This window comes from Chiloscyllium plagiosum, unplaced genomic scaffold, assembly GCF_037043375.1.
Source record: "Chiloscyllium plagiosum isolate Xiang-an unplaced genomic scaffold, Cpla_swu_hap1 HiC_scaffold_15, whole genome shotgun sequence".
NCBI classification, from domain to species: domain Eukaryota; kingdom Metazoa; phylum Chordata; class Chondrichthyes; order Orectolobiformes; family Hemiscylliidae; genus Chiloscyllium; species Chiloscyllium plagiosum.
In genome coordinates this window covers 21715180-21734804 of record NW_028270153.1, presented here as the reverse complement: position 1 = coordinate 21734804, position 19625 = coordinate 21715180, and the positions used below count along the sequence as shown (strand labels likewise).

At 41.8% G+C, this 19625-nt stretch overlaps 1 protein-coding gene across 1 annotated transcript in view; it reads left to right on the top strand.

Annotated features, from left to right (window-relative positions):
* The window catches only part of lama5 (laminin, alpha 5), a 320328-nt gene that overhangs the window by 232884 nt on the left and 67819 nt on the right, over window positions 1-19625 (top strand). Inside the window, exons 33-44 of the mRNA XM_087994598.1 lie at window positions 730-845; window positions 3618-3829; window positions 6363-6567; window positions 8195-8339; window positions 8955-9095; window positions 10223-10375; window positions 14455-14559; window positions 14750-14833; window positions 15664-15894; window positions 16778-16891; window positions 18928-19055; window positions 19200-19280. Coding sequence (XP_087850724.1) covers window positions 730-845; window positions 3618-3829; window positions 6363-6567; window positions 8195-8339; window positions 8955-9095; window positions 10223-10375; window positions 14455-14559; window positions 14750-14833; window positions 15664-15894; window positions 16778-16891; window positions 18928-19055; window positions 19200-19280 — 1715 coding nt within the window. The remainder of the gene's footprint in view (window positions 1-729; window positions 846-3617; window positions 3830-6362; window positions 6568-8194; window positions 8340-8954; window positions 9096-10222; window positions 10376-14454; window positions 14560-14749; window positions 14834-15663; window positions 15895-16777; window positions 16892-18927; window positions 19056-19199; window positions 19281-19625) is intronic.

Here is a 19625-nt window from a genome sequence, read left to right as displayed (position 1 = left end):
TTTTTTCTGTCTCTTGATGGGGTCCTGCTTATGTTTTGATCTGATCTAATCTACCAATAGGTCACTATACCTCATTCAACAATGTCCGAACCTTCTGACCTTCAGGTCCCAAATGTGTGGAGTAAGTGGGTATTCCTAGGACAAAGTGTAACATGCATCCATTCCTGGGTTTCTCAAGGTTGAGTGGAGTCTTGATAAAGTCCAGCAGTAAATCCTGCATTCAACCAGCCTCCAGCACCTAAAGTTCTGTCCCCTTCCCGAGTAATTTCACCAGAGTAATATTGAGAGACTGTCAAACAGTTGTGCAATTAGATAGAGTGAATTACCAAAGTCTTTTACCTCAGATAGCAGAGTCCAAAGCCAGAGGGCATAGGTTTAAGGGGAAAGATTTAAAACTGATCTAAGGGGTAACTTTTTCATGCAGAGGGTGGTGCGTGTATGGAATGAGCTGCCAGAGGGAGTGGTGGAAGCTTGTATGTTACGACATTTAAAAGGCATCTGGATGAGTATCTGAATAGGAAGGTTTAGAGGTATATGGGCCAAATGCTAGCAATTGGGACTACATTAATTTGAGATAACTGGTTGGCATAGATGAGTAGGACTGCAGGGTCTGTTTACCGTACTGTACAACTCTAATTTCAGCCTCCTGACAATTAATGACTCCTACTGTTTAGCTGTGCTGAGCACACAGTTGAACCATTGGTAAATCTGTAAATCTCTGTCCTTCAGGACTACATTTTGATCATACCAGAAGCTAGTTACAATTCAAACTACCTTGTCGAAGAACCTTTAGACAAGTCTTATGATTTCATCAGCACCTGTGGAGGAAACAGTTTCTATATCAAGTAAGTTTGTGCTTCAAGACTGGCTACATGTCATGCAGAAGTGGAGCAAAAGGTCCTCAGCATCTTTTCATTTGCAAATCTGAATCTCCTTCAGATCCTTTATATTATCCTTCAATAATTTGTTTAAATGTGTCTGAGTAACCCATTTGCAAAGCCCTGAGAGAGGCGATGGCCTAGTGGTGTTATTGCTGGATTGTGAATCCAGAGATTCAAGTAATTTTCTGGGGACCCAAGTGTGAATCCCAACACAGCACACGGTAGAATTTAAATTCAATGAAATCTGGAATGAAGCGTCTAATGATGACCATGAATCACATGTCAATTGTTGGAAAAGCCCATGTAGTTCACTAATGTTCTTTAAGGAAGGAAATTGCCATCCTAACCTGGTCTGGCCTACATGTGACTCCAGACCCATAGCAATGTGGTTGACTTTTAACTGCTCTCTGGGCAATAAATGCTGACCTAGTCAGCAACGCTGTCATCTGATGAGTGAATTTCTCAAAAATGCTGGGGTTAAAGGGATCAATGGAGAAGGGGGAAAAGCAGGAACAAGCTATTGAGTTGGATGATCAGCCATGGTCAGAATGAATGATGGAGCAGTCTCAAAAGGCCGAATGGCTTACTCCTATTTTCTCTGTTTTGGTGTTGAATCCTACTTTACATGGGAGCAGCCTTACTTCTACATCAGAGGATTGACTCCAACCTTGTACACACCATTTCAGTGAATACAATAGGGGCTAGTGCATCTTTGGGATGACGAGTCTTGCTTGACTATCTGTGGTGTAGTTCTCCTAATTTTGTCACGGGCCCCTATGTGACAAAATTAGGAGATCTATGGGTAAGAGGACTTTGCAGGGTCGTCCAGTTTAACTTTATAATTTCCCGTGCCTGAGTCAATCCAGAGTGGTCCGTGCAGGATTTATTCTTTTGTTTAGGTTTTGTCGCACTTTAAAACAATTGAGGGGCTTGCTAGGCCATTTCAGAGTTAAGAGTCCGAAGTCACATGTAAGCCAGACCAGATAAGGATGGCAGATTACCTACCTTAAAGGGCATCATTAAATCAGATGAGTTTTTACGACAGTTGATAATGGTTAGATGGTCACCATTGGATGAACTTTTAATTCCCAGATTTTTATCACATTTAAATTTTGCCATCTGCCATGGGGGAATTTGAACCCCATGTCCCCAAAATATTAGCATGCGGCTCTGAATTACTCATTCAGCAACATTACCATGATGCCACAGCCTCTATCTGATAAAAGTAAATAAAATTCCATGGCTCCAGAGGTAGAACAGGGGAATAGAATTGCTCCAAAGAGAGCCAGCATTAATTTAATGGGTCAGTTGACCTCCTATGCTGTAACAAATCTCTGCATTTTCTGGCTTTTACTTGTTCTGATTTTGGAATCTAACTGAATGTAAAGTAAGTGCCCATACAACAGCAGTCATGACACCTTCCAACCAGTTCATGTATGAGGCACTTAGCAATGTTACAAAGCCGTTCTACAAATATATGTCAATTCCTGCCAGAAGTTCCATATCCTTGTTCTCAACTACATTTCTCTCCAAGTTGCCCACTGAGGCCAAAACAAATATTGTGCCAACTCAGATTTTTGTGTGAGCTGCATTTCCAGATCTATGTGCTGTCCATCCCTGATACAGCTTGTCTCTCTCCAATATTTTCTGCTGATCTTCCAAACTCCAGCCTTGGTCTGCCACCCATGTCTTGTCCTCAGTAAGTCACATTCCTCCAGCTCATTTGCCTTCACCGATTTCCACAGCTTTTTTCCATCCTGATCGAGCAAACTCAGAAAGGACCGTTATTGTTACCTAACAACTCCCTATAGATCTCACCCACATACCACCTTCGCAGTTTCCTTCAAATGAATGTCCATGGCCCTTCAGCTAGCCTCCTCCTTCAAGGCTCCTATTATTTCCCAGCACCTTTTTGAAAAATATTGTTCAGGCCAACAATTATTGCCCACAAAGAAGGTGGTGGTAAACTTTTTGTTTTGACTACATTGAGAAGATTTCAAAGATTGGTTAAGAATGAGTCACATACATTAAGAGTAGCAGATTCCCTTCCATAAGGGACATTACTGGACCAATTGCAACATCCAGAAATTTTTCAATCACCATGATTGATTCAAGCCTTTTATTTCAGAATGATTTAATTAACCAAACCTAAATTGCACATCTCCTATCATGGTATTTGAACTCCTGCTTCAGGGTTATTAATCAAAGCATGCAGATTATCAGTCCTGTACCATAACCACTGAAGCATTCCCCAAACAGCGTTCCTCAATTGCCAGTAAGATTCATAACCGTTTTGATCCCAATCCTCTGGATTTCCCCCTCTGTACCTCCTCAACTTGCTACTTCATCCTTTAGAATGGATCTCCCTGGTTTTTCAACCGTTCTCTCGCCTTGATTTTCCAGTTCTCAGTCTGTTTCTCTCCTGAATTCTGTACCACTCTGATTGCTTTCTTGTATGAAATCCTCTTGGGCTCCTGAGGTTTTATGTTTAAGGTTTTTTTTTCTCTAGCAAAACCATCTGTATTTTATCCAAAGTACATAAATTCCTTGCAACACAATCAATTTATGAACCTGTCTAGCTTATACAAACAGGAGGAACATTGAATTTGGTGTTTGATGCAGAGATGAAAGCTCATGTTGGACCTAATTTACAGTGTGCAAACTGCGAAATGTCAGCACAGAATGGATGGAGATTTTTTTTAAAATCCTGATTGTAAATGTCTGAATTTCTTGCAGCCCCACGACGGCATCAAAGTTCTGCAAAGACTCTGCAGTGTCCCTTGCTGCATTCTACAACAATGGTGCCCTGCCTTGCATATGCCATGAAGTGGGCGCTACCAGCTCATCCTGTGACCCCTTTGGAGGGCAGTGCCAATGCCGACCCAATGTGATTGGCCGTGACTGTTCCCGGTGTGCTACTGGCTACTATGGATTCCCTAACTGCAGGCGTAAGGACCAGATTTTTATTACAAACAAAGAATGAGATTCAATTAAGTAAACTAGAGCATAGGATGTTCAGACCAAGAACTGAAATGATTGTGCGATTTGAACAACTTCAGTATGCCTTTAACTTAACAAATCTAAAGGTATATTATCCGAGGGGGAATACATAGCGAAAAATGTTTGAAGAAGCTCTTTCCCACCTAATGGGGTGTTTATTTTTCGGTTGTGTGGAAGAGATCTGGGATGTAGTGTTCCACATGATGAATTCCTCATCTCAGTTAGTCTGACTTCATAGACTTAGGCAGCAAATAACTTATCCCTCCCTAGTGTGTACCCCAATACAAATCTTCAGGCGAATACACCAACCCCAGCATCAGATGCTTGCAATGACCAAGGTTATAAGAAGATAGCAAGTAGAACCAGGAGTAGGCTGTTTAAATCTTCCATTCTGCTCTGCCATTCAATCAAATCACTGCTCATCCACCTTTGCCAGACACCTTAATTCCCTGAGTATGCAACAGTCAACTCAATGACTGAGCAGCGATGATTCTCTGGAGTAGAGAATTCCAAATAAAAGCAGATGCTGACAATCTGAAGTCGAAACATAAAGTACCGGAGAAGCTCAGCAAGTTTGACAGCGTTTGTGGAGAGAAGCAGAGTTAACATTTCAAATCCATTATGACTGCTCTTATTCTGAAGAATACTTTTATTAGACTCAAAACATTAACTCTGAATCAGTCTCCATGTGCTGCCTGCCCTGCTGATTTTCTCGAGTGATTTCTGTTTCTATATGAGGGAATTCCAAAGATTCCCAACTCTTTGAGTGAGGAAGTATCTCCCCATCTGAGTCCTAAATTGCCAACCATTTAAGACTGTTACACCTATTTGTAGACTCTTCAGTAAGGGAGAAGAATTCTCCCAGCTTTTACCCCATCAAGCCCCTTAAAAATTTTATATTTTTCAATGAGATTTCCTTCATTTTTCAGCATTCCAGGGAATATTGACCCGGTTTACTCAACCTCCCATCATTGGGCATTTCCTAGGAATCCATCAAGTAAATGTTCATTTCTAACCCCCCACCTTCATAGTTAATCTATCCCTTGTTGGGTAACGAGGCAAAGTCTGTACACCCGTGTTCACCAGAAGTTTTTTTTCTATTGTGAACTCCAGTATAAAGCTTTATGTTTTGTGTGACCCCAGAGTGAAATTTGGGAATGGGTTTGGGGCCGATTTCTCAGCAGAATGTGGGTTTGAGCAGACATTTAAAAAAAAAAGCTAAGATACTTGCCATTTTGGAAACTCTGTTGGTGTTTGCGATCATACCTCAGGACAGATTGGATTAGGTTATGCCCTCGGGCAAAAGAAATTAAAGGGACTTCGGAGTCAATTCCAGGAATGCCAAATCTGAATCTCTGCTCCGCAACCACCATAGCTGTCTCACAACCCATGACCCTGAATGCTCATCTTGTAACCCCACTGGTTGTCACAGTGTTCACTGTTACAGAACCCCTGCTGGATGTGGTCCACCAGGCATAGCTTCACCAAGGCTCTATTCAAATGCAGCAGCCCCTTTAAGCCTTTTTCCCATCTTCTGCTATAATTTTGACATGAGATCCCCAGGGAAAGCAGACCATCCAAAGAATGGAGAGGTCGAATAGGCTGGGGCTGTTTTCCCTGGAGCGTCGGAGGCTGAGGGGTGACCTTGTAGCAGTTTATAAAATCATGAGGGGCATGGATCGGGTAAATAGAAAAAGTCTTTTCCCTGGGGTCGGGGAGTCCAGAACTGGAGGGCATAGGTTTAGGGTGGGAGGGGTAAAAGTTAAAAGGGACCTAAGTGGCAACTTTTTCACGCAGAGGGTGGTGTGCGAATGGAATGAGTTGTTAGAGGAAGTGGTGGAGATTGGTACAATGACAACATTTAAAAGGCATCTGGATGGGTATATGAATAGGAAGGGTTAAGAGGGATATTGGCTAAGTGGGACTAGATTAGGTTAGGATATCTGGTCGGCATGGATGAGTCAGACCGAAGGGTCTGTTTCCGTGCTGGGCATCTGAATGACTCAATAGTTGCTCTCTTGGATTTCCATGTGTCACCTTGCATGAACTGTTTAACCCACAGAGCTTCACTGATAACAGAACGCCCACCTGGGAGAGATGGAAGCAGATTCAATCTAATAAAAGAATTGAACATATACTTGAAGTGAACAAATGTGTAGGATAATGTGGACTAAGCCACAAAGTAGGCTAATTGAAAAGTTCTGTCAAAAGCCAACAGATTGATGGTCGGATGAATGGCCTCCTCCTATGAGTTACAATTATGTCAAGATTGGTCCAGATTTCTTCTTCCATTTCTAGTGCCGTGACTTCAGATAATGCACCCCCCCCCCCACCCCACCAATGAGAGATCAGTTCACACAGATTATAAAGGGGATAGAGGCAAAAAGTGAACATTTAAAAATTGAACATGAGAATAGGTCTAAGTATGTGAAATGCTCTAAGCTTCATCGTTCCCAATTCTTTTTCCTGTTACTTCTCCAGCATGTAACTGTGGCAAGCGTTTGTGTGAAGAGGTCACAGGTCACTGTATCTGCCCCCCACGGACCATTCAACCGGAGTGCATTGTCTGTGAGCCCCAGACGTTTGGCTGCCACCCACTGGTCGGCTGTGAAGAATGCAACTGCTCACACTCAGGAATTCGAGATAGGACCAGACCTGGATGCAACAGTGAGAGTGGACAGTGCAGGTAAGGTGATGGGTTAAGTGTGTTCCACAGGGCTCCCTGCTGATATGTTTGATACACTATCCCACCATGCCTTGCAATGGCAGGTATGTAACAGTTTAATGCCAAATTCCAAGACAACTTCATTATCACCATGGTTTTGTCTAAGTCCTGACTAATCTACTCTGTTGATCAGACGTTATCAAGTGCCAGGACAGTCATGGTGTAGTGAATTCTGGCAGCAAGGTATGTGAGAAGGAGGAGCATCTTGAGCGAGCTTTACTATAACCTTCACATGACTTGGAGTAGCTACAAAAGCCATCCTGGTGCCTGCATTTTAATTCAAGTCTCAATTTGAAAGGGAAATAACAGGGAAAATATAACCTCTCTCCTCTCCCGTGATCCTGGAAGTGGATGACGGGCAAAGGTGATAATGTGACACTTGAAATAATTTGTGACTTTAGAGGAGTTTTGAGGATTTTTTGTTTGTTGGATGTCTGTGGGTCTGTTCCACAAAATGGACTTCTAGCATAGCCACCAATAACCTCATTGTTCACCTGCCCATTTCTGTTGCTAAAAATCTAGGCCCTAGCTAGCAGTTGACCTTGCTAAGTCCAACAGATTTATACAAGGAAACCCCAGCTAGAGCTTCCAATGCCTGTGTGCAGCCTACCTGTCAAACATTTTGATGCAGGCACCTCCCTCAAGCAAATATTAAAGGATTATAAGCAAGGCGTTCTTGACTGTTAGTGTCAAGATGCATGAAGCAATCAGTGTCTGTTTTGCTTTGGAACTTTTATGTACTGGTGTGGTTTTCTATCACCAGTTTTGGGGAGATAGCATCAGTTCCTGGAATTTGTAAAGTCAAAACAAAAGAGTTGCAGAACTCCATGCACTGTTTCAGATCCTCCTCAATCGCGTAGCGATAATCAATGAAACGGCAGACGCTTTGTAAATGAGATGCACAGGAGAAAACACAAAAAGTTCTGGAAGTGCGCCTAAGCCCTGTGAGCATCACAACACATAAAAAGCACCTTATCATTTCAGCCAGTCTCCTGCTGTTGTGGGGAGTTTTTATTCTTGTTACTTGGACACAAAGTCATGGATGTCCGATGGTGAGGATTGCACACCCTTAACAAAGCCCACCCAATTTTTCTTCCTTTCAATTAACCAGTGTCCCTCAGCAACCCCCTCTAGAGTGCCAATACACTGGCATCATATCTCCAACTCTGGCTTTCTTTGAATAGAGTTATGTGCAAGATTGGAGGTCTGGACTGGAGGCTAGGTGCCAGCGTGGACTGGGTTGGAAGGACCGTCATTCTGAACTTTTTATTTCTTTGTTTCTAATTTATTCCTACGATCTGTAATACTGGACTTTTTGTTTCTTTGTTTACCTGTTTCTTTTCCTAACAACTTGTACTGAAGAATCTGTACCTAGGTACCTTGTAATTAAAATGGCACTGAAAACGGAGACTTGTAAACTTTTCACTGGCCTCATTTGAATGCATGTGACAATAAAGCTAATTCAATTCAATTGAATTCAGGATTTACTTTGTTATTTGCAACTGTAACTTCTGAGTTGTGGCTGAGAACATTGAGATCAGTCGCATCTTATGGGTCCTTGTTAATTCCCAACTGATTCTCCACTTAGGTGCAAGCCTAATGTAACTGGACGTCGATGTGATCGCTGTGCTCCTGGATATTACCACTACCCTGACTGTATGCCATGCAACTGTAATGAAGCTGGAACCCAAGCCAGCATCTGTGACTCTGTCACCGGGCAATGTCATTGCAAGGTCAGTGCTGTCAAAAAGCAGCTAATCAAAGTAAATGCATGACGCTACATCAGATAAATTGAAATGCAAGTGACTTTTAAAGACAGTGGTATGCTTTTAAACCACTTTAAACTTGCTTCTTTGATTCTGTTAGATCTCATATTGTGCCACTCTGTCATGGGCAGCCCTAACAGAGATTGTAAATTTTAATGAATAAATAGTCAATTTTCTGAGATTGAATGAAAGGACACCAAAACTACAAAAAAAAATTCTGCTTATTGGACTTTTCAGATATATTTTACAGGGACTGATTATATACAGGATCTATTGTGGCTGGAGCCAATTCCAGGATTTGCTTTTTCTATAAATCTTCTGCAAGCTGCAAAATTAAAGATATGTGGAAAAGCTTCCAAAATGTGAGGGTCCCAAGAGCACCTTGTAAAATTTAGACACCGAGACCATTGCACACCCATGTAGATGGGAAAATGCTACCCCCTACTCTGGTTTGTTGACTCCTGTGTCTGGGCAATTCCTCTCTGGTCTCTTTGTGTCTGGGGGACTGCCCTGATCTTATTAATGTTACAGGTCACTCTCTAATTAAAAGTTGTGACAAGATGTGCACACTTTTCTATTCAGGAAAATGTGGAAGGCCCACAATGCGACACCTGCCGCCTGGGAACATTCTACTTGGATCGAGCCAATCCTAAAGGTTGTACCAGCTGTTTCTGCTTCGGAGCTACTGACCGGTGCCAGATCTCTGATAAGAGAAGAACTGCGGTAAGTTGTGCATTGCCATCACAATGCCACACTCTCTTCAGAAAGCCCCATTGTAGACACTACCGTTCAACTGAGTTCCTGCTTTTATAGATGTGGTCCTTCTCACTGACGGGCTATGTTGAAAGAAAATGAAAAATGTAGCAAGTAAAGTATAAACCATAATCTTGGTTATGATCTTCATTAAAAATGACATGGATACATTTTTCGATTTAGCGCTCATGAAAGAGCACAGCCAATCTTGTCTATGGTGACCATCGAGTCCTGAACATAGAAACAGGCCCTTTGGCTCAGCATGTCCATGACAACCAACAAACACCAAGTGCTCTTCATAACATTTGTCCTCCATACTTCAGCTTTCAGACTCTGAGTGACCTCTGATTTTACACAAGAATGAGGTCCTTCGGCCCATCTTCCCTGTGCCAGCTGTTTTATTTTCACCATTGCCCTGTAAATTTACCTTGCTCTTGTTCAAAGGTTACGAATTAATTTTCCACCAGCCTTTCGGGCATTGCATTTGAAATCAAAACAACTTGCTGTGATTTTTAAAAAATATAAGTTTTCTCCTTCTGGGTCTTTTCCTAAAGTTTGTATACTCCGGCTCACAGCTGCTTCTGTCACTAAGGTTATGATTGAAGCTGCCTTTGAGGTTGCTGTCTCTATCACAGAAGAGTGAAATTTGTCAGCCATTGCAGGAGAGTCTAGACCAGACGGCAATGAAGATTCACACGCCATCCTTGAATCTTATCTCCATGAGGATTTGTGACAGTGGAATAGTTGATCAGTCAATTTATCGTCACAACAATATCTTGGAATCATAAAATCCCTACAACATGGAATCAGGCCATTCAGCCCATTGAGTCCACACTGACCCTCTAAAGAGCATCCCCCCCCCCCCCCCCCACCCCACCACCCTATCCCTGTAACACTGCATTTCCCATGACTAATCCATCAAGCCTGCACATCCCTGGAAGTTATGGGCAATTTAGCATGGCCAACCCACCTAACCTGCGCATCTTGAGGGAATACAATTGAAAGGAAACATTCCTACTGCTGAATGCATGCCTTTTTCTGAAGAATCAGTTTTAAAAGCTTTCAGTTTGGTCATCCTGCATCATTTTTGATTCCAGTTTGAACATATGAGTGGCTGGAAGTTGATGGGTAGCGATCGTCAAGAGTTGCTGGTAACCCCCAATCCGGAGGACAGAGAGGTTACAGCTGATGTGGCCGATATCTCCCAGGAGCTGTACTGGCAGGCATCACTTCCTTATCTTGGAGACCAGGTACAATAAGACAAATTCACCTCCACCAGCTTACTGTCCTCCTTTACAGATCACCGACACAGTTCACTATCTTTATTCTTTTGTGAGTTGATTGTAGCATTGGCAGCATGGTTAATTTTCCCCTCGTGGAGTGATTCATTGATAAATTTCCGAGGGTAGTTAAAAATCAATCCCATTTGCTGTGGATCTGGACTCAGGATAGTAGATTCTCTTTGCTAAAAGGCATTAGTGAAACAGATGGTTTTTATGATAGCCAGTCATCACCATTACTCAGACTCACGATATAATTAATTGCATTTAAATCATTTTCAAGGAATCAATTTTCACCGGGATTTGAACCATTCCCAGAACATTAAACAAATAAAAAACAAAACACTGCAGATGCTGGAAATCAGAAACAAAAACCGAAATTGCTGGAAAAACGCATCAATTCTATTCTGAAGGGTCACATGACCTAACTCTGCTTTCTCTCCACAGATGCAGCCAAAGCTTGAGCAATTTCTGTTTTTGTGACTCCGGAGAAGTAGCTGGGTCTTTCATTTACTAGTCCAGCTATCCACCATCTTCCCTCCCTGTCCAGTTATGAATTTAAAGGTGGAACAGCTATAGTTAACTGTTCTACTGTCATCCTCGTTTACCATAAAGATGTTGCTGAAAAACATTTTTGCTTGAAACAAAGACAGAAATTGCTGGAGAAACACAGCAGTGTAGAGAAAGCAGAGTTAACTTTTCGAGTCCAGTGACCCATCTTCAGAATTGATTGGAATGATACTCGTGTGCATCAGCCGCCTAAAAAGCCCAGTTATTAGTGTTTGAAATGTAGATTCCTTTCAGGGTGAACCAGGACAGCTCCAGAGTTGATTGAGAGCTCATTGGAGTATATTTTTAAATTCACTCACAAAGGGGGGGCCTGCTCAGGGTAGTGTCCTTCCCCTGGATCAGGAGGCCTGGATTCCCACCTGCTCCAGAGGTATGTAATAACATCTCTGAATAGGTTGATTAGAAAAATAGGTTAACTTTCTAAACAAAAGCAATTCACTGTCAAAATCTTGTGGTGCAGGGGCAGGAGGCCCAGATTCAAGTCCCACATACTCCAAGATTGTGTAACAGCATGTCTGAGCAGATTAATTAGAAAATATGTAAAAGTTAGATAGAGGAGAAGGCCACTTAGCCCTTCAAGCTGCCTCTGCTATTAAAGAAGTTCTGTAATGGGATATGGGCATTGCTGGCTTCAGCAACATTTATTGCCTGTCCCCAGTTGCCCTGCAGAAAGTGGTGCTGAACTGCTGCAGTCTATATGCTGCAGGAAGACCCACAATGCAATTAGGGAGAGAGTTCCAGGATTTTGACCTCTCAACTCTGAAGGAACAGTAATCTGTTTCCGAGTCAGGATAGTAAGTGGCTTGCTGATGGTGTTCCCATGCTGATGCTGCCGCCCTTGTTCTTCTAAATAGTCAATTGTTTGAAAGTTGCTATCAAAAGAACCTTGGAGAATTTCATTCTTAAAAGCTTGGTTCTTAGAGAGATGGGAACTGTGGGGTCTAGGATACATTCCCTTCAACATCATTTTGATTTATCCCCCTCCCCAGTGTGGCAACCTTTTGATTATTGTGATTTTTACACTGCCCCTGTTGGATTGGAGCAACTCCTTCAGAGCCTGTGTCTGGGCCTGGCTAATGCAGACATCAACAGGTCAATGCAGCGGGCCATAATTCCTAATTGTCTGCCTCTCTTCCGAGGCTACATCCATGCCTGGGTGTCCTTTGTCTGTGATGCAGTGTCCAACAGTACACTCAAAGCGTTCAGAGAGAGGTGGGCACGACAGGCCTGGAGTGTATTATGACCTCATCAATGCTGTTTCAATTTAGTCACTTCCCTTGTTTTCCCACCCCCTTCATTTCTCCTTTTGTTATCGCAACACTGCCCCCAGTGGGCCGTGTTTGTAATCTGATTTGCTGCTGGACTATTAAACAAGTTCTTGGGCAATTTTGAAGGTACTTAATTAGGTGCTTTTGTCCATTCAGTGGTAAGTTTATCTTTTTTCTTTCAGAAGAAAAACTGGATTCTTACCAATTCGGGGGGTTGGCTCCTGGCCAGGGAAAGAGTCCAGAAGAGAGGTTAAAAAAATTTAGCTTCTGCTAAATTTGTTTTAAATCCCTTGTCAACCTTTGAAAATCATTTTGCTGTCAAGAAGTTGTCACTGTTTATTAACTTCTGTTAAAGTCACACAGTATTATTGATCTGAAATTGGTTCCATGACATTAATGATCGGCTGCTTAAATCTGATGTGCAAGTGGGTCATTCAAGATTGGCCCTTTCATGAAATGAGAATAAGTCTGGCTTGCTTGCTATGTCCGTCCTCATGGATTTGTGCTGTGGTCCTGAAGAAGACGTATGTGAGACAACAGGGGACACTAGCTCTTGGACTCCGGAGGTCCTCTAGTGATGGAGTGTCAGGGTGATGGAGAGAGATGGAGGAGACCAGGCAAAGCAATGGTCAAGAGTGACCTTCCTTTCAGTATGAAGTCTAGTAGAGTGCAGTGCTCTTCATGATTCTCAGTTAAGTTGTTAGATCTTTTTGATGGCAGCCTCCGGTTGCCTGTTCAAGGAAAGCCGGTAATGGCTGCTCATCGACTTGGGAACACGAGCCATAACAAGCCCAGCGCAATCCGTGTAGTCAGTCTGATCGAATGGAAAAGGATCTGAAATGCTCACGAGTTTCTGCATTAGAAGTGGATCCAGTGCTAGTTTCTGAGATGCATCTTAGACTATTTGTTGACAGTGCCCTAACCATTTTGCCAGCAGTGCTGTCTGAGGGCAGAATGAGAGGGAACATGTTGCATGTTGTTTAGCATCACTCAGTACCCATTTTCTCACATCAATCCAATTTTTTAAACATTATGGACGTATGTTTGCTCTCTGAGCTGGAACGTTCATTTTCAGATGTTTCATCACCATACTAGGTAACATCATCAGTGAGCCTCCGGTGAGGCACTGGTATTATGTTCCACTTTCTATAATGTGTTTAGGTTTCCTTTGGTTGGTGATATCATTTCCTGCGTTGGTGATATCATTTCCTGTTCTTTTTCTCTGGGGGTGGTAGATGGGGTCCAAGTCAATGTGCTTATTGATAGAGTTCTGGTTGAAATGCCATACTTCTAAGAATTCTCATATTTGTCTCTGCTTGGCATGTCCTCAGGTGGATGTGTTGTCCCAGTCAAAGTGGTGTCCTTCTTCATCTCAATGTAAGGATACTAGTGATAGTGGGTCATGTCTTTTTGTGGCTCGTTGATGTTCATGCATCCTGGTGGCTAATACTCTGCCTGCTTGTCCAATGTAGCATTTGTTCCAGTTCTTGCAAGGTATTTTGTAAATAACATTTGTTTTGCTTGTTGTTTGTATGGGGTCTTTCAAGTTCATTAGCTGCTGTTTTAGTGTGTGGGTTTGTGCACTACCATGATGCCAAGAGGTCTGATGAGTAGTCTGGCAGTCATTTCCGAGATGTCTTTGGTGTAGGGGAGAGTGGCTAGGGTTTCTGGAACTGTAACAAACGCTACATTGGCAGAACTAGCCACCAGGATACATGAACAATAAATAGCCACAAAAAGACATGGCTGTACAATCAAGATGAGGAAGGACACCACTTTGACTGGGACAACACATCCATCCGAGGACATGCCAAACAGAGATATGCACAAGAATTCCTAGAAGCATGGCATTCCAATTCTAACTTTATCAACAAACACATTGATTTGGACCCAATCTATCACCCTCTGAGAAAAAGAACAAGAAATGACATCACCAACCCAAGGAAACCTAAGCACATGAATAGAAAGCAGGACATAACACCATACTTCACCGAAGACCCACTGGTGATGTTACCTAGTATGGTGACGAAATGTCTGAAAATGAACCTTCCAGCTTAGTGAGCAAACTTACATTCAGAACCTCAACCTGAGCTACAAATCTTCTCAAAACTCATAAATGTTATGTTTACAAACCCATATTTCAGTGTTCAATATTTAATTTTCCAGCTAAACCGCCATTAAAAATATGACACAAACTTTTCTCCTTCAAAGATTTCATCATACGGAGGACACTTGATGTATCAGCTTCGGTCTGAAGTGCAACGTGGTGACATCATCTCTTTACCAGTTGAATCTCGCCCTGATGTAATTTTGAAGGTCAGTTTTTGTAAAACCTGAAAGAATGGCACAGTCCAAGTCTGCTCGTAAGTGGTGCTGGACTTGGCAGACTGTCAGATCTGATGATTTTTAAATGTTCGTAAGGAATCATGTGTCCATCTGCCATGCTAACGTCATTTTGTTTTGTCTGGAGTGTTTCAATATTTGATCATTCTACTTCATTCAACAGGGCAACCAAATGACCATTATGTATGTAGCAAAGGATTATCCAGCACCTGGAGAACTGCATGAAAGTTGGCTTCAATTGGTGGAGGTTTGAGATAAAGCATTTTATTTGCTTTTTATGTTTATTACTCCTTTATTATTTTATAAATATTGGTTATAAGAATACTGTTGTGTACAAGTACACTAACCATTATACAGTACAAAATTTAGCAATTTATGTCTCTTTAACTTTTTGGAGTTAAAAAAGACCACATTATGTGTTCTCATGTGTTTGCTATGTATAGTGAGGCTCTAAATGCAGAGATGGAGTTGTGTCCCTTGACTCCAAAGTGCAGATTACTGGCAAAAGGAACCCTATTCTGTTTCACACAGGGACTTTGATCCTGGCAGTGTGAATTTATGTGGCTTCAATGAGCATTTTGATGGTTTTGTTTGTCATTCAGTCACAGGGCATGGAAATAGACCCTTGGTCCAATCAGTCTGCGCCGACCATGTACCCAAACTAAATTAGTCCCACTTGCCTTTGTTTGGCCCATATCCCTCCAAACATTTCTTATTGATGAACATATCCAAATGTCTTTTGAATCCACCACTTTCTTTGGCAGTTCACTCCACACATGAACCTCTCTCCATGTATAAACGTTGCCCCTCATATCCGTTTTAATTCTTTCTCCTCTCTCCTGAAAAATATGCCCCAGGTTTTGAACTCGCCCACCATAATATTTTAAAGAAGTGAGAATCTGCAGTATGCAATGAAGGTTAATGTAACACTCGCTAATGAAGGACTGATTAGATACTGTAAAAAGCAATGACCTTAAAACAGCAGCGCCTTTCAATTCAGTGACTCGATTCTCTTTCTGGTCATTCTGGTACGGGCGCAGCTGCTAACGTGCAGTATGTTCTCTTTGTTTTGAGCAGAGTAATTTCAGGCATGCGCAAACACACAACCCTGTGTCCAGAGAAGAAATGATGATGGTGTTGGCCAGCCTGGATGGTCTTCAGATTCGAGCCCTTCACTCCCAACTGGCCAAGCTTGTTGCACTGAGGAATGTGATACTTGAGCAAGCTTCTGACACTGGAGAAGGGAGTGTGGCCAGCAATGTAGAAATCTGTCACTGTCCAGCTAATTACATGGGGGATTCCTGTCAGGTAGGCCACATTCGTATCTTCGTCGATTTAATAAAGTGGTGATTCTTTACCAGTTTGATCATTGACGTGCATCAATCTTTTGTTAAAAATTACATTTATTGGTTGTCAACTTCATTGAACTCTCCAAATCTGGAACTGATTTTTGTTTAAATCCAATACTTCACCTTGAGGATTATGAGCTGTTGCTCGTCATAATAGAAGCAGATTCAAAGTGCATCAACAGGGTAGATGCAGGGTAAAACAGGGTCCAGTTTTCCTTGACGAGTTGTCCTATGAGGTCCATCCAATCCCAATTACGTGAGGCTCCCCACCAGGTGAACAAATTGTAAAACAAACACTGATGTGCCATCAATCGAGTAGTTCAGGGAAAACAAAAATCAAACATGACGTAAAGCTTCCTATACTAGGCCACAAAGTTGGGGCAATGTTTCCATTTACTGTGCCTAATGGATTTTGGCTAATCGAGCTCTCTTCCATGGAACTGTGAACTAGATTCAATTTGCACATTGTAACTAAGAGCAGACCACCCTACACCTTGACCTTACTCCATTATTCAATTAGAACATAAACTGGTCTTTACCTCAACTTCACTTACCTGCTACATCTCCATTTTGACCCTAATGCCCTTACCTACAATGACTACTCATCAACCAGTAAAAATGCTGAGGAATATTTCATCCCATTCATTCAAATGGGTTTCTCATGAGGGGTTATGAGAGTGAATGTGTCAGTGTGTTTACAGAAGGGGTCTGACATTGAAACTTGAATAAAATATTAATTAGGTGATTTTTCATTGTGGTTCAGCAGTGTGATTATCCAGAATTACCAGCCAATGTTTTCAAAAATTACTTAACCCCTTTTATTTTTAAAAATAATCCAATAGGACTGTTCACCAGGCTATTATCGAGATACAAAGGGTCTTTTCCTGGGTAAGTGCGTGCCTTGTAACTGCAATGGCCACTCAGACCAGTGCCTCGATGGATCAGGAATATGTGTCGTAAGTGTTAATAATTATCCTGTTCATTTTGTTGAATTGCAAATTAATAAGTGATCCATGAGCATGCCTTGTAAAATACTTAAATAAGAGAAAATACAGCCTTAGAATTAGAGGGGGTAAATTCAGAACAGAAATGCAGAGACATTTCTTCAGCCAGAGAGTGGTGGGCCTGTGGAATTCATTGCCGCAGAGTGCAGTGGAGGCTGGGACACTAAATGTCTTCAAGGCAGAAATTGATAAATTCTTGATGTCACAAGGAATTAAGGGCTACAGGGAGAATGCGGGTAAGTGGAGTTGAAATGCTCATCAGCCATGATTGAATGGCGGAGTGGACTCGATGGGCCGAATGGCCTTACTTCCGCTCCTATGTCTTATGGTCTTATGGTCTTAATAGCTCAGAGACCATTTGTAGAAAACGGAACAGAAATGATGGGATGGATTATGAAGAGGCACAATTGGGGGCTGGGGAGGTGGGGAAATAGAGGGTTGGGGCCACATTGGACTGGCTCCCCAATTCAGTGCTGGTAGTGCCCACTGGGCAGAGTGTTTGCATCTTTAAAGCCACAAGTATGGGCGATTTGGACATCTGTCCATCATGTGGAGATGACAATCAGAATAGAGATGTTCTTTCCAGTTTTCTGGAGTTCCACTGGCGCTGTAGAGTCCATTTAATGAAAGGTAGCAATTATGGAAATCCCATTACTGCAGACAGCTTTCGTCTTGTCTAACAGCCCTAACCATTCTGGCCTGTCATAATCCCTACGTGAGTGGAGATACCCTCACAGCTCCCCACATACTGACCTCTGCTGGTGGGGCTGTCAACCTTTCAAGTTCTGGATGGCTTCTTGTCAGCCTACCACGCTTGAGGGGGCTGTCTTTAATTGGATGGCAAGTGTGAAAGTGGTCAACTATGAGGCAGATGAAAGGAAAAGGGAGCCAGAAAGATGAAGCTTTTTTTCCCAGAGATGGCCAACTAAAAGGCCACATTTGGGGAAACGGTTCCAGCTGCCTGGCTCATGATGAATTCAGGTTCAGGAACTCTGCTTGGTCCCAATGTCAGGGTCTCAAAATACTCAGGAAAGTCCACCTGCTGTTTCCCTAATCTGAATTATGAAATGTTGGAGGTGTATCAATTCTTTAGATAATGGAATGCCGAACAAAAATAAAAGAATATGTTTGGTAGATGAAGGTGAGAAGTGGTGGAATGGTGAAAGAAATGACACAAGGCAAAAACCAGCAGTAATGGGACAAATGAGGAACCAAAAGATGGGTCTAGAGAAGGTGTAAATAACAACAGCAGAACGATTACCTACACCTGATAATAGGGGCAGTGTTTATAATCTAAAATTGTTGAACTCAACATTGACTTTAGGAAGTTGTAATGAGAGGGAAAAATTATTACAAAAATAGATACATTCATTTCATGAGATATGTCCCAAACCTGAATGTTTTATGTTCTGAGATCAAATAAATGATGCAGCAAAATTGCATTTTAAAACTGCCAAATCTATTTATGTCAGCTTGTTGTAAAGTAATAATGCACCCATTAGGTCAACACCTGCAACAAATAAAGATTATAAACATTAGAAGTCTATAATAATGGTTTGAAATTTCCATGTAAGATAGAATTGTTTGCTTTTGATGATTGAGCCATCTGAATGCTTTTATAGTCTTAAGGTTTCTAAACTCCGTAAGTATGGTGTTATTGATGTTGCATTCATCATTAATGAAGGAGGTGAGACCCATGTTTGGAGACAAGATGCCAAGCTTGTCGCTTATTCTTCAGTGCCCGTTGAGCAGAAACACTTCCTGTTTGGATATTACCGGTTCGGATTGTTCCATCTGAACTGGCTTTGCCTCTGTAGGTTATGCTTGTGATAATCGATCACTACTCATTAGATCTTAAAGGGTGCTCTACCATCTGCACACCATAGGTGAAGCTCCTCTGCACCTCTGATTTGTTTTGTTTTCCAAAGGACATTTTGGAAGCACTTTAACTGATAATATTTTTAAATGCAAAATTTCTTTCCCCTTAGAACTGCCAGCATAACACTGAAGGAGAGAACTGTGAGCGCTGCAAGACTGGCTTAGTTGAAAATGCCACATTTGGAGCAGCATCACTTTGTGTTCAGTGTCCCTGCCCCCTCACTGTTTCTTCGAACAAGTATGTATTTCCATTTTGTCAGGTCTCAGCTTGGGTGTGGCGGGAAGGGTGCTTAAAAAGAAAACTCAACATTTTTCTTTGAGTTCAATTGTAAGTTTATTTAAATCATGTGTTTTCTGTTCTTTGCTTGAACATCTTTTTTAGCTTTGCAAAGGATTGTATCAATCATGGAGATCGTACACAGTGTCTCTGTAAGCCAGGCTATGCTGGTTTAAAATGTGAAAGGTCAGTATTTATGTGTGACTGAGGGCAGCCAACGGTGCATTATTAAACTGTATTAATAATGGAGGTGGAGACTCTTATAGAATCTATTTGTTCCGTTGACCAATAATTTAAAAACTATTTGCTTAAATCTGATATTTATCAATTTTATTTGGAATAGATGGATCTTCCTACTTAGTAGGAGAAAACTTTCAGGCCATTTGTCTTTTGAGAGTAACTTAGAGCAAAGTACAGGGTAATCAATTTAGTAAATAATTGTAAACTATGACAGCAGAACTCTCGATTGGGAGGTTAAGCAAGAAGGTAATGAATTTTCAAAGTAGATCTTCAGTGTTATTTTTGGTTCTG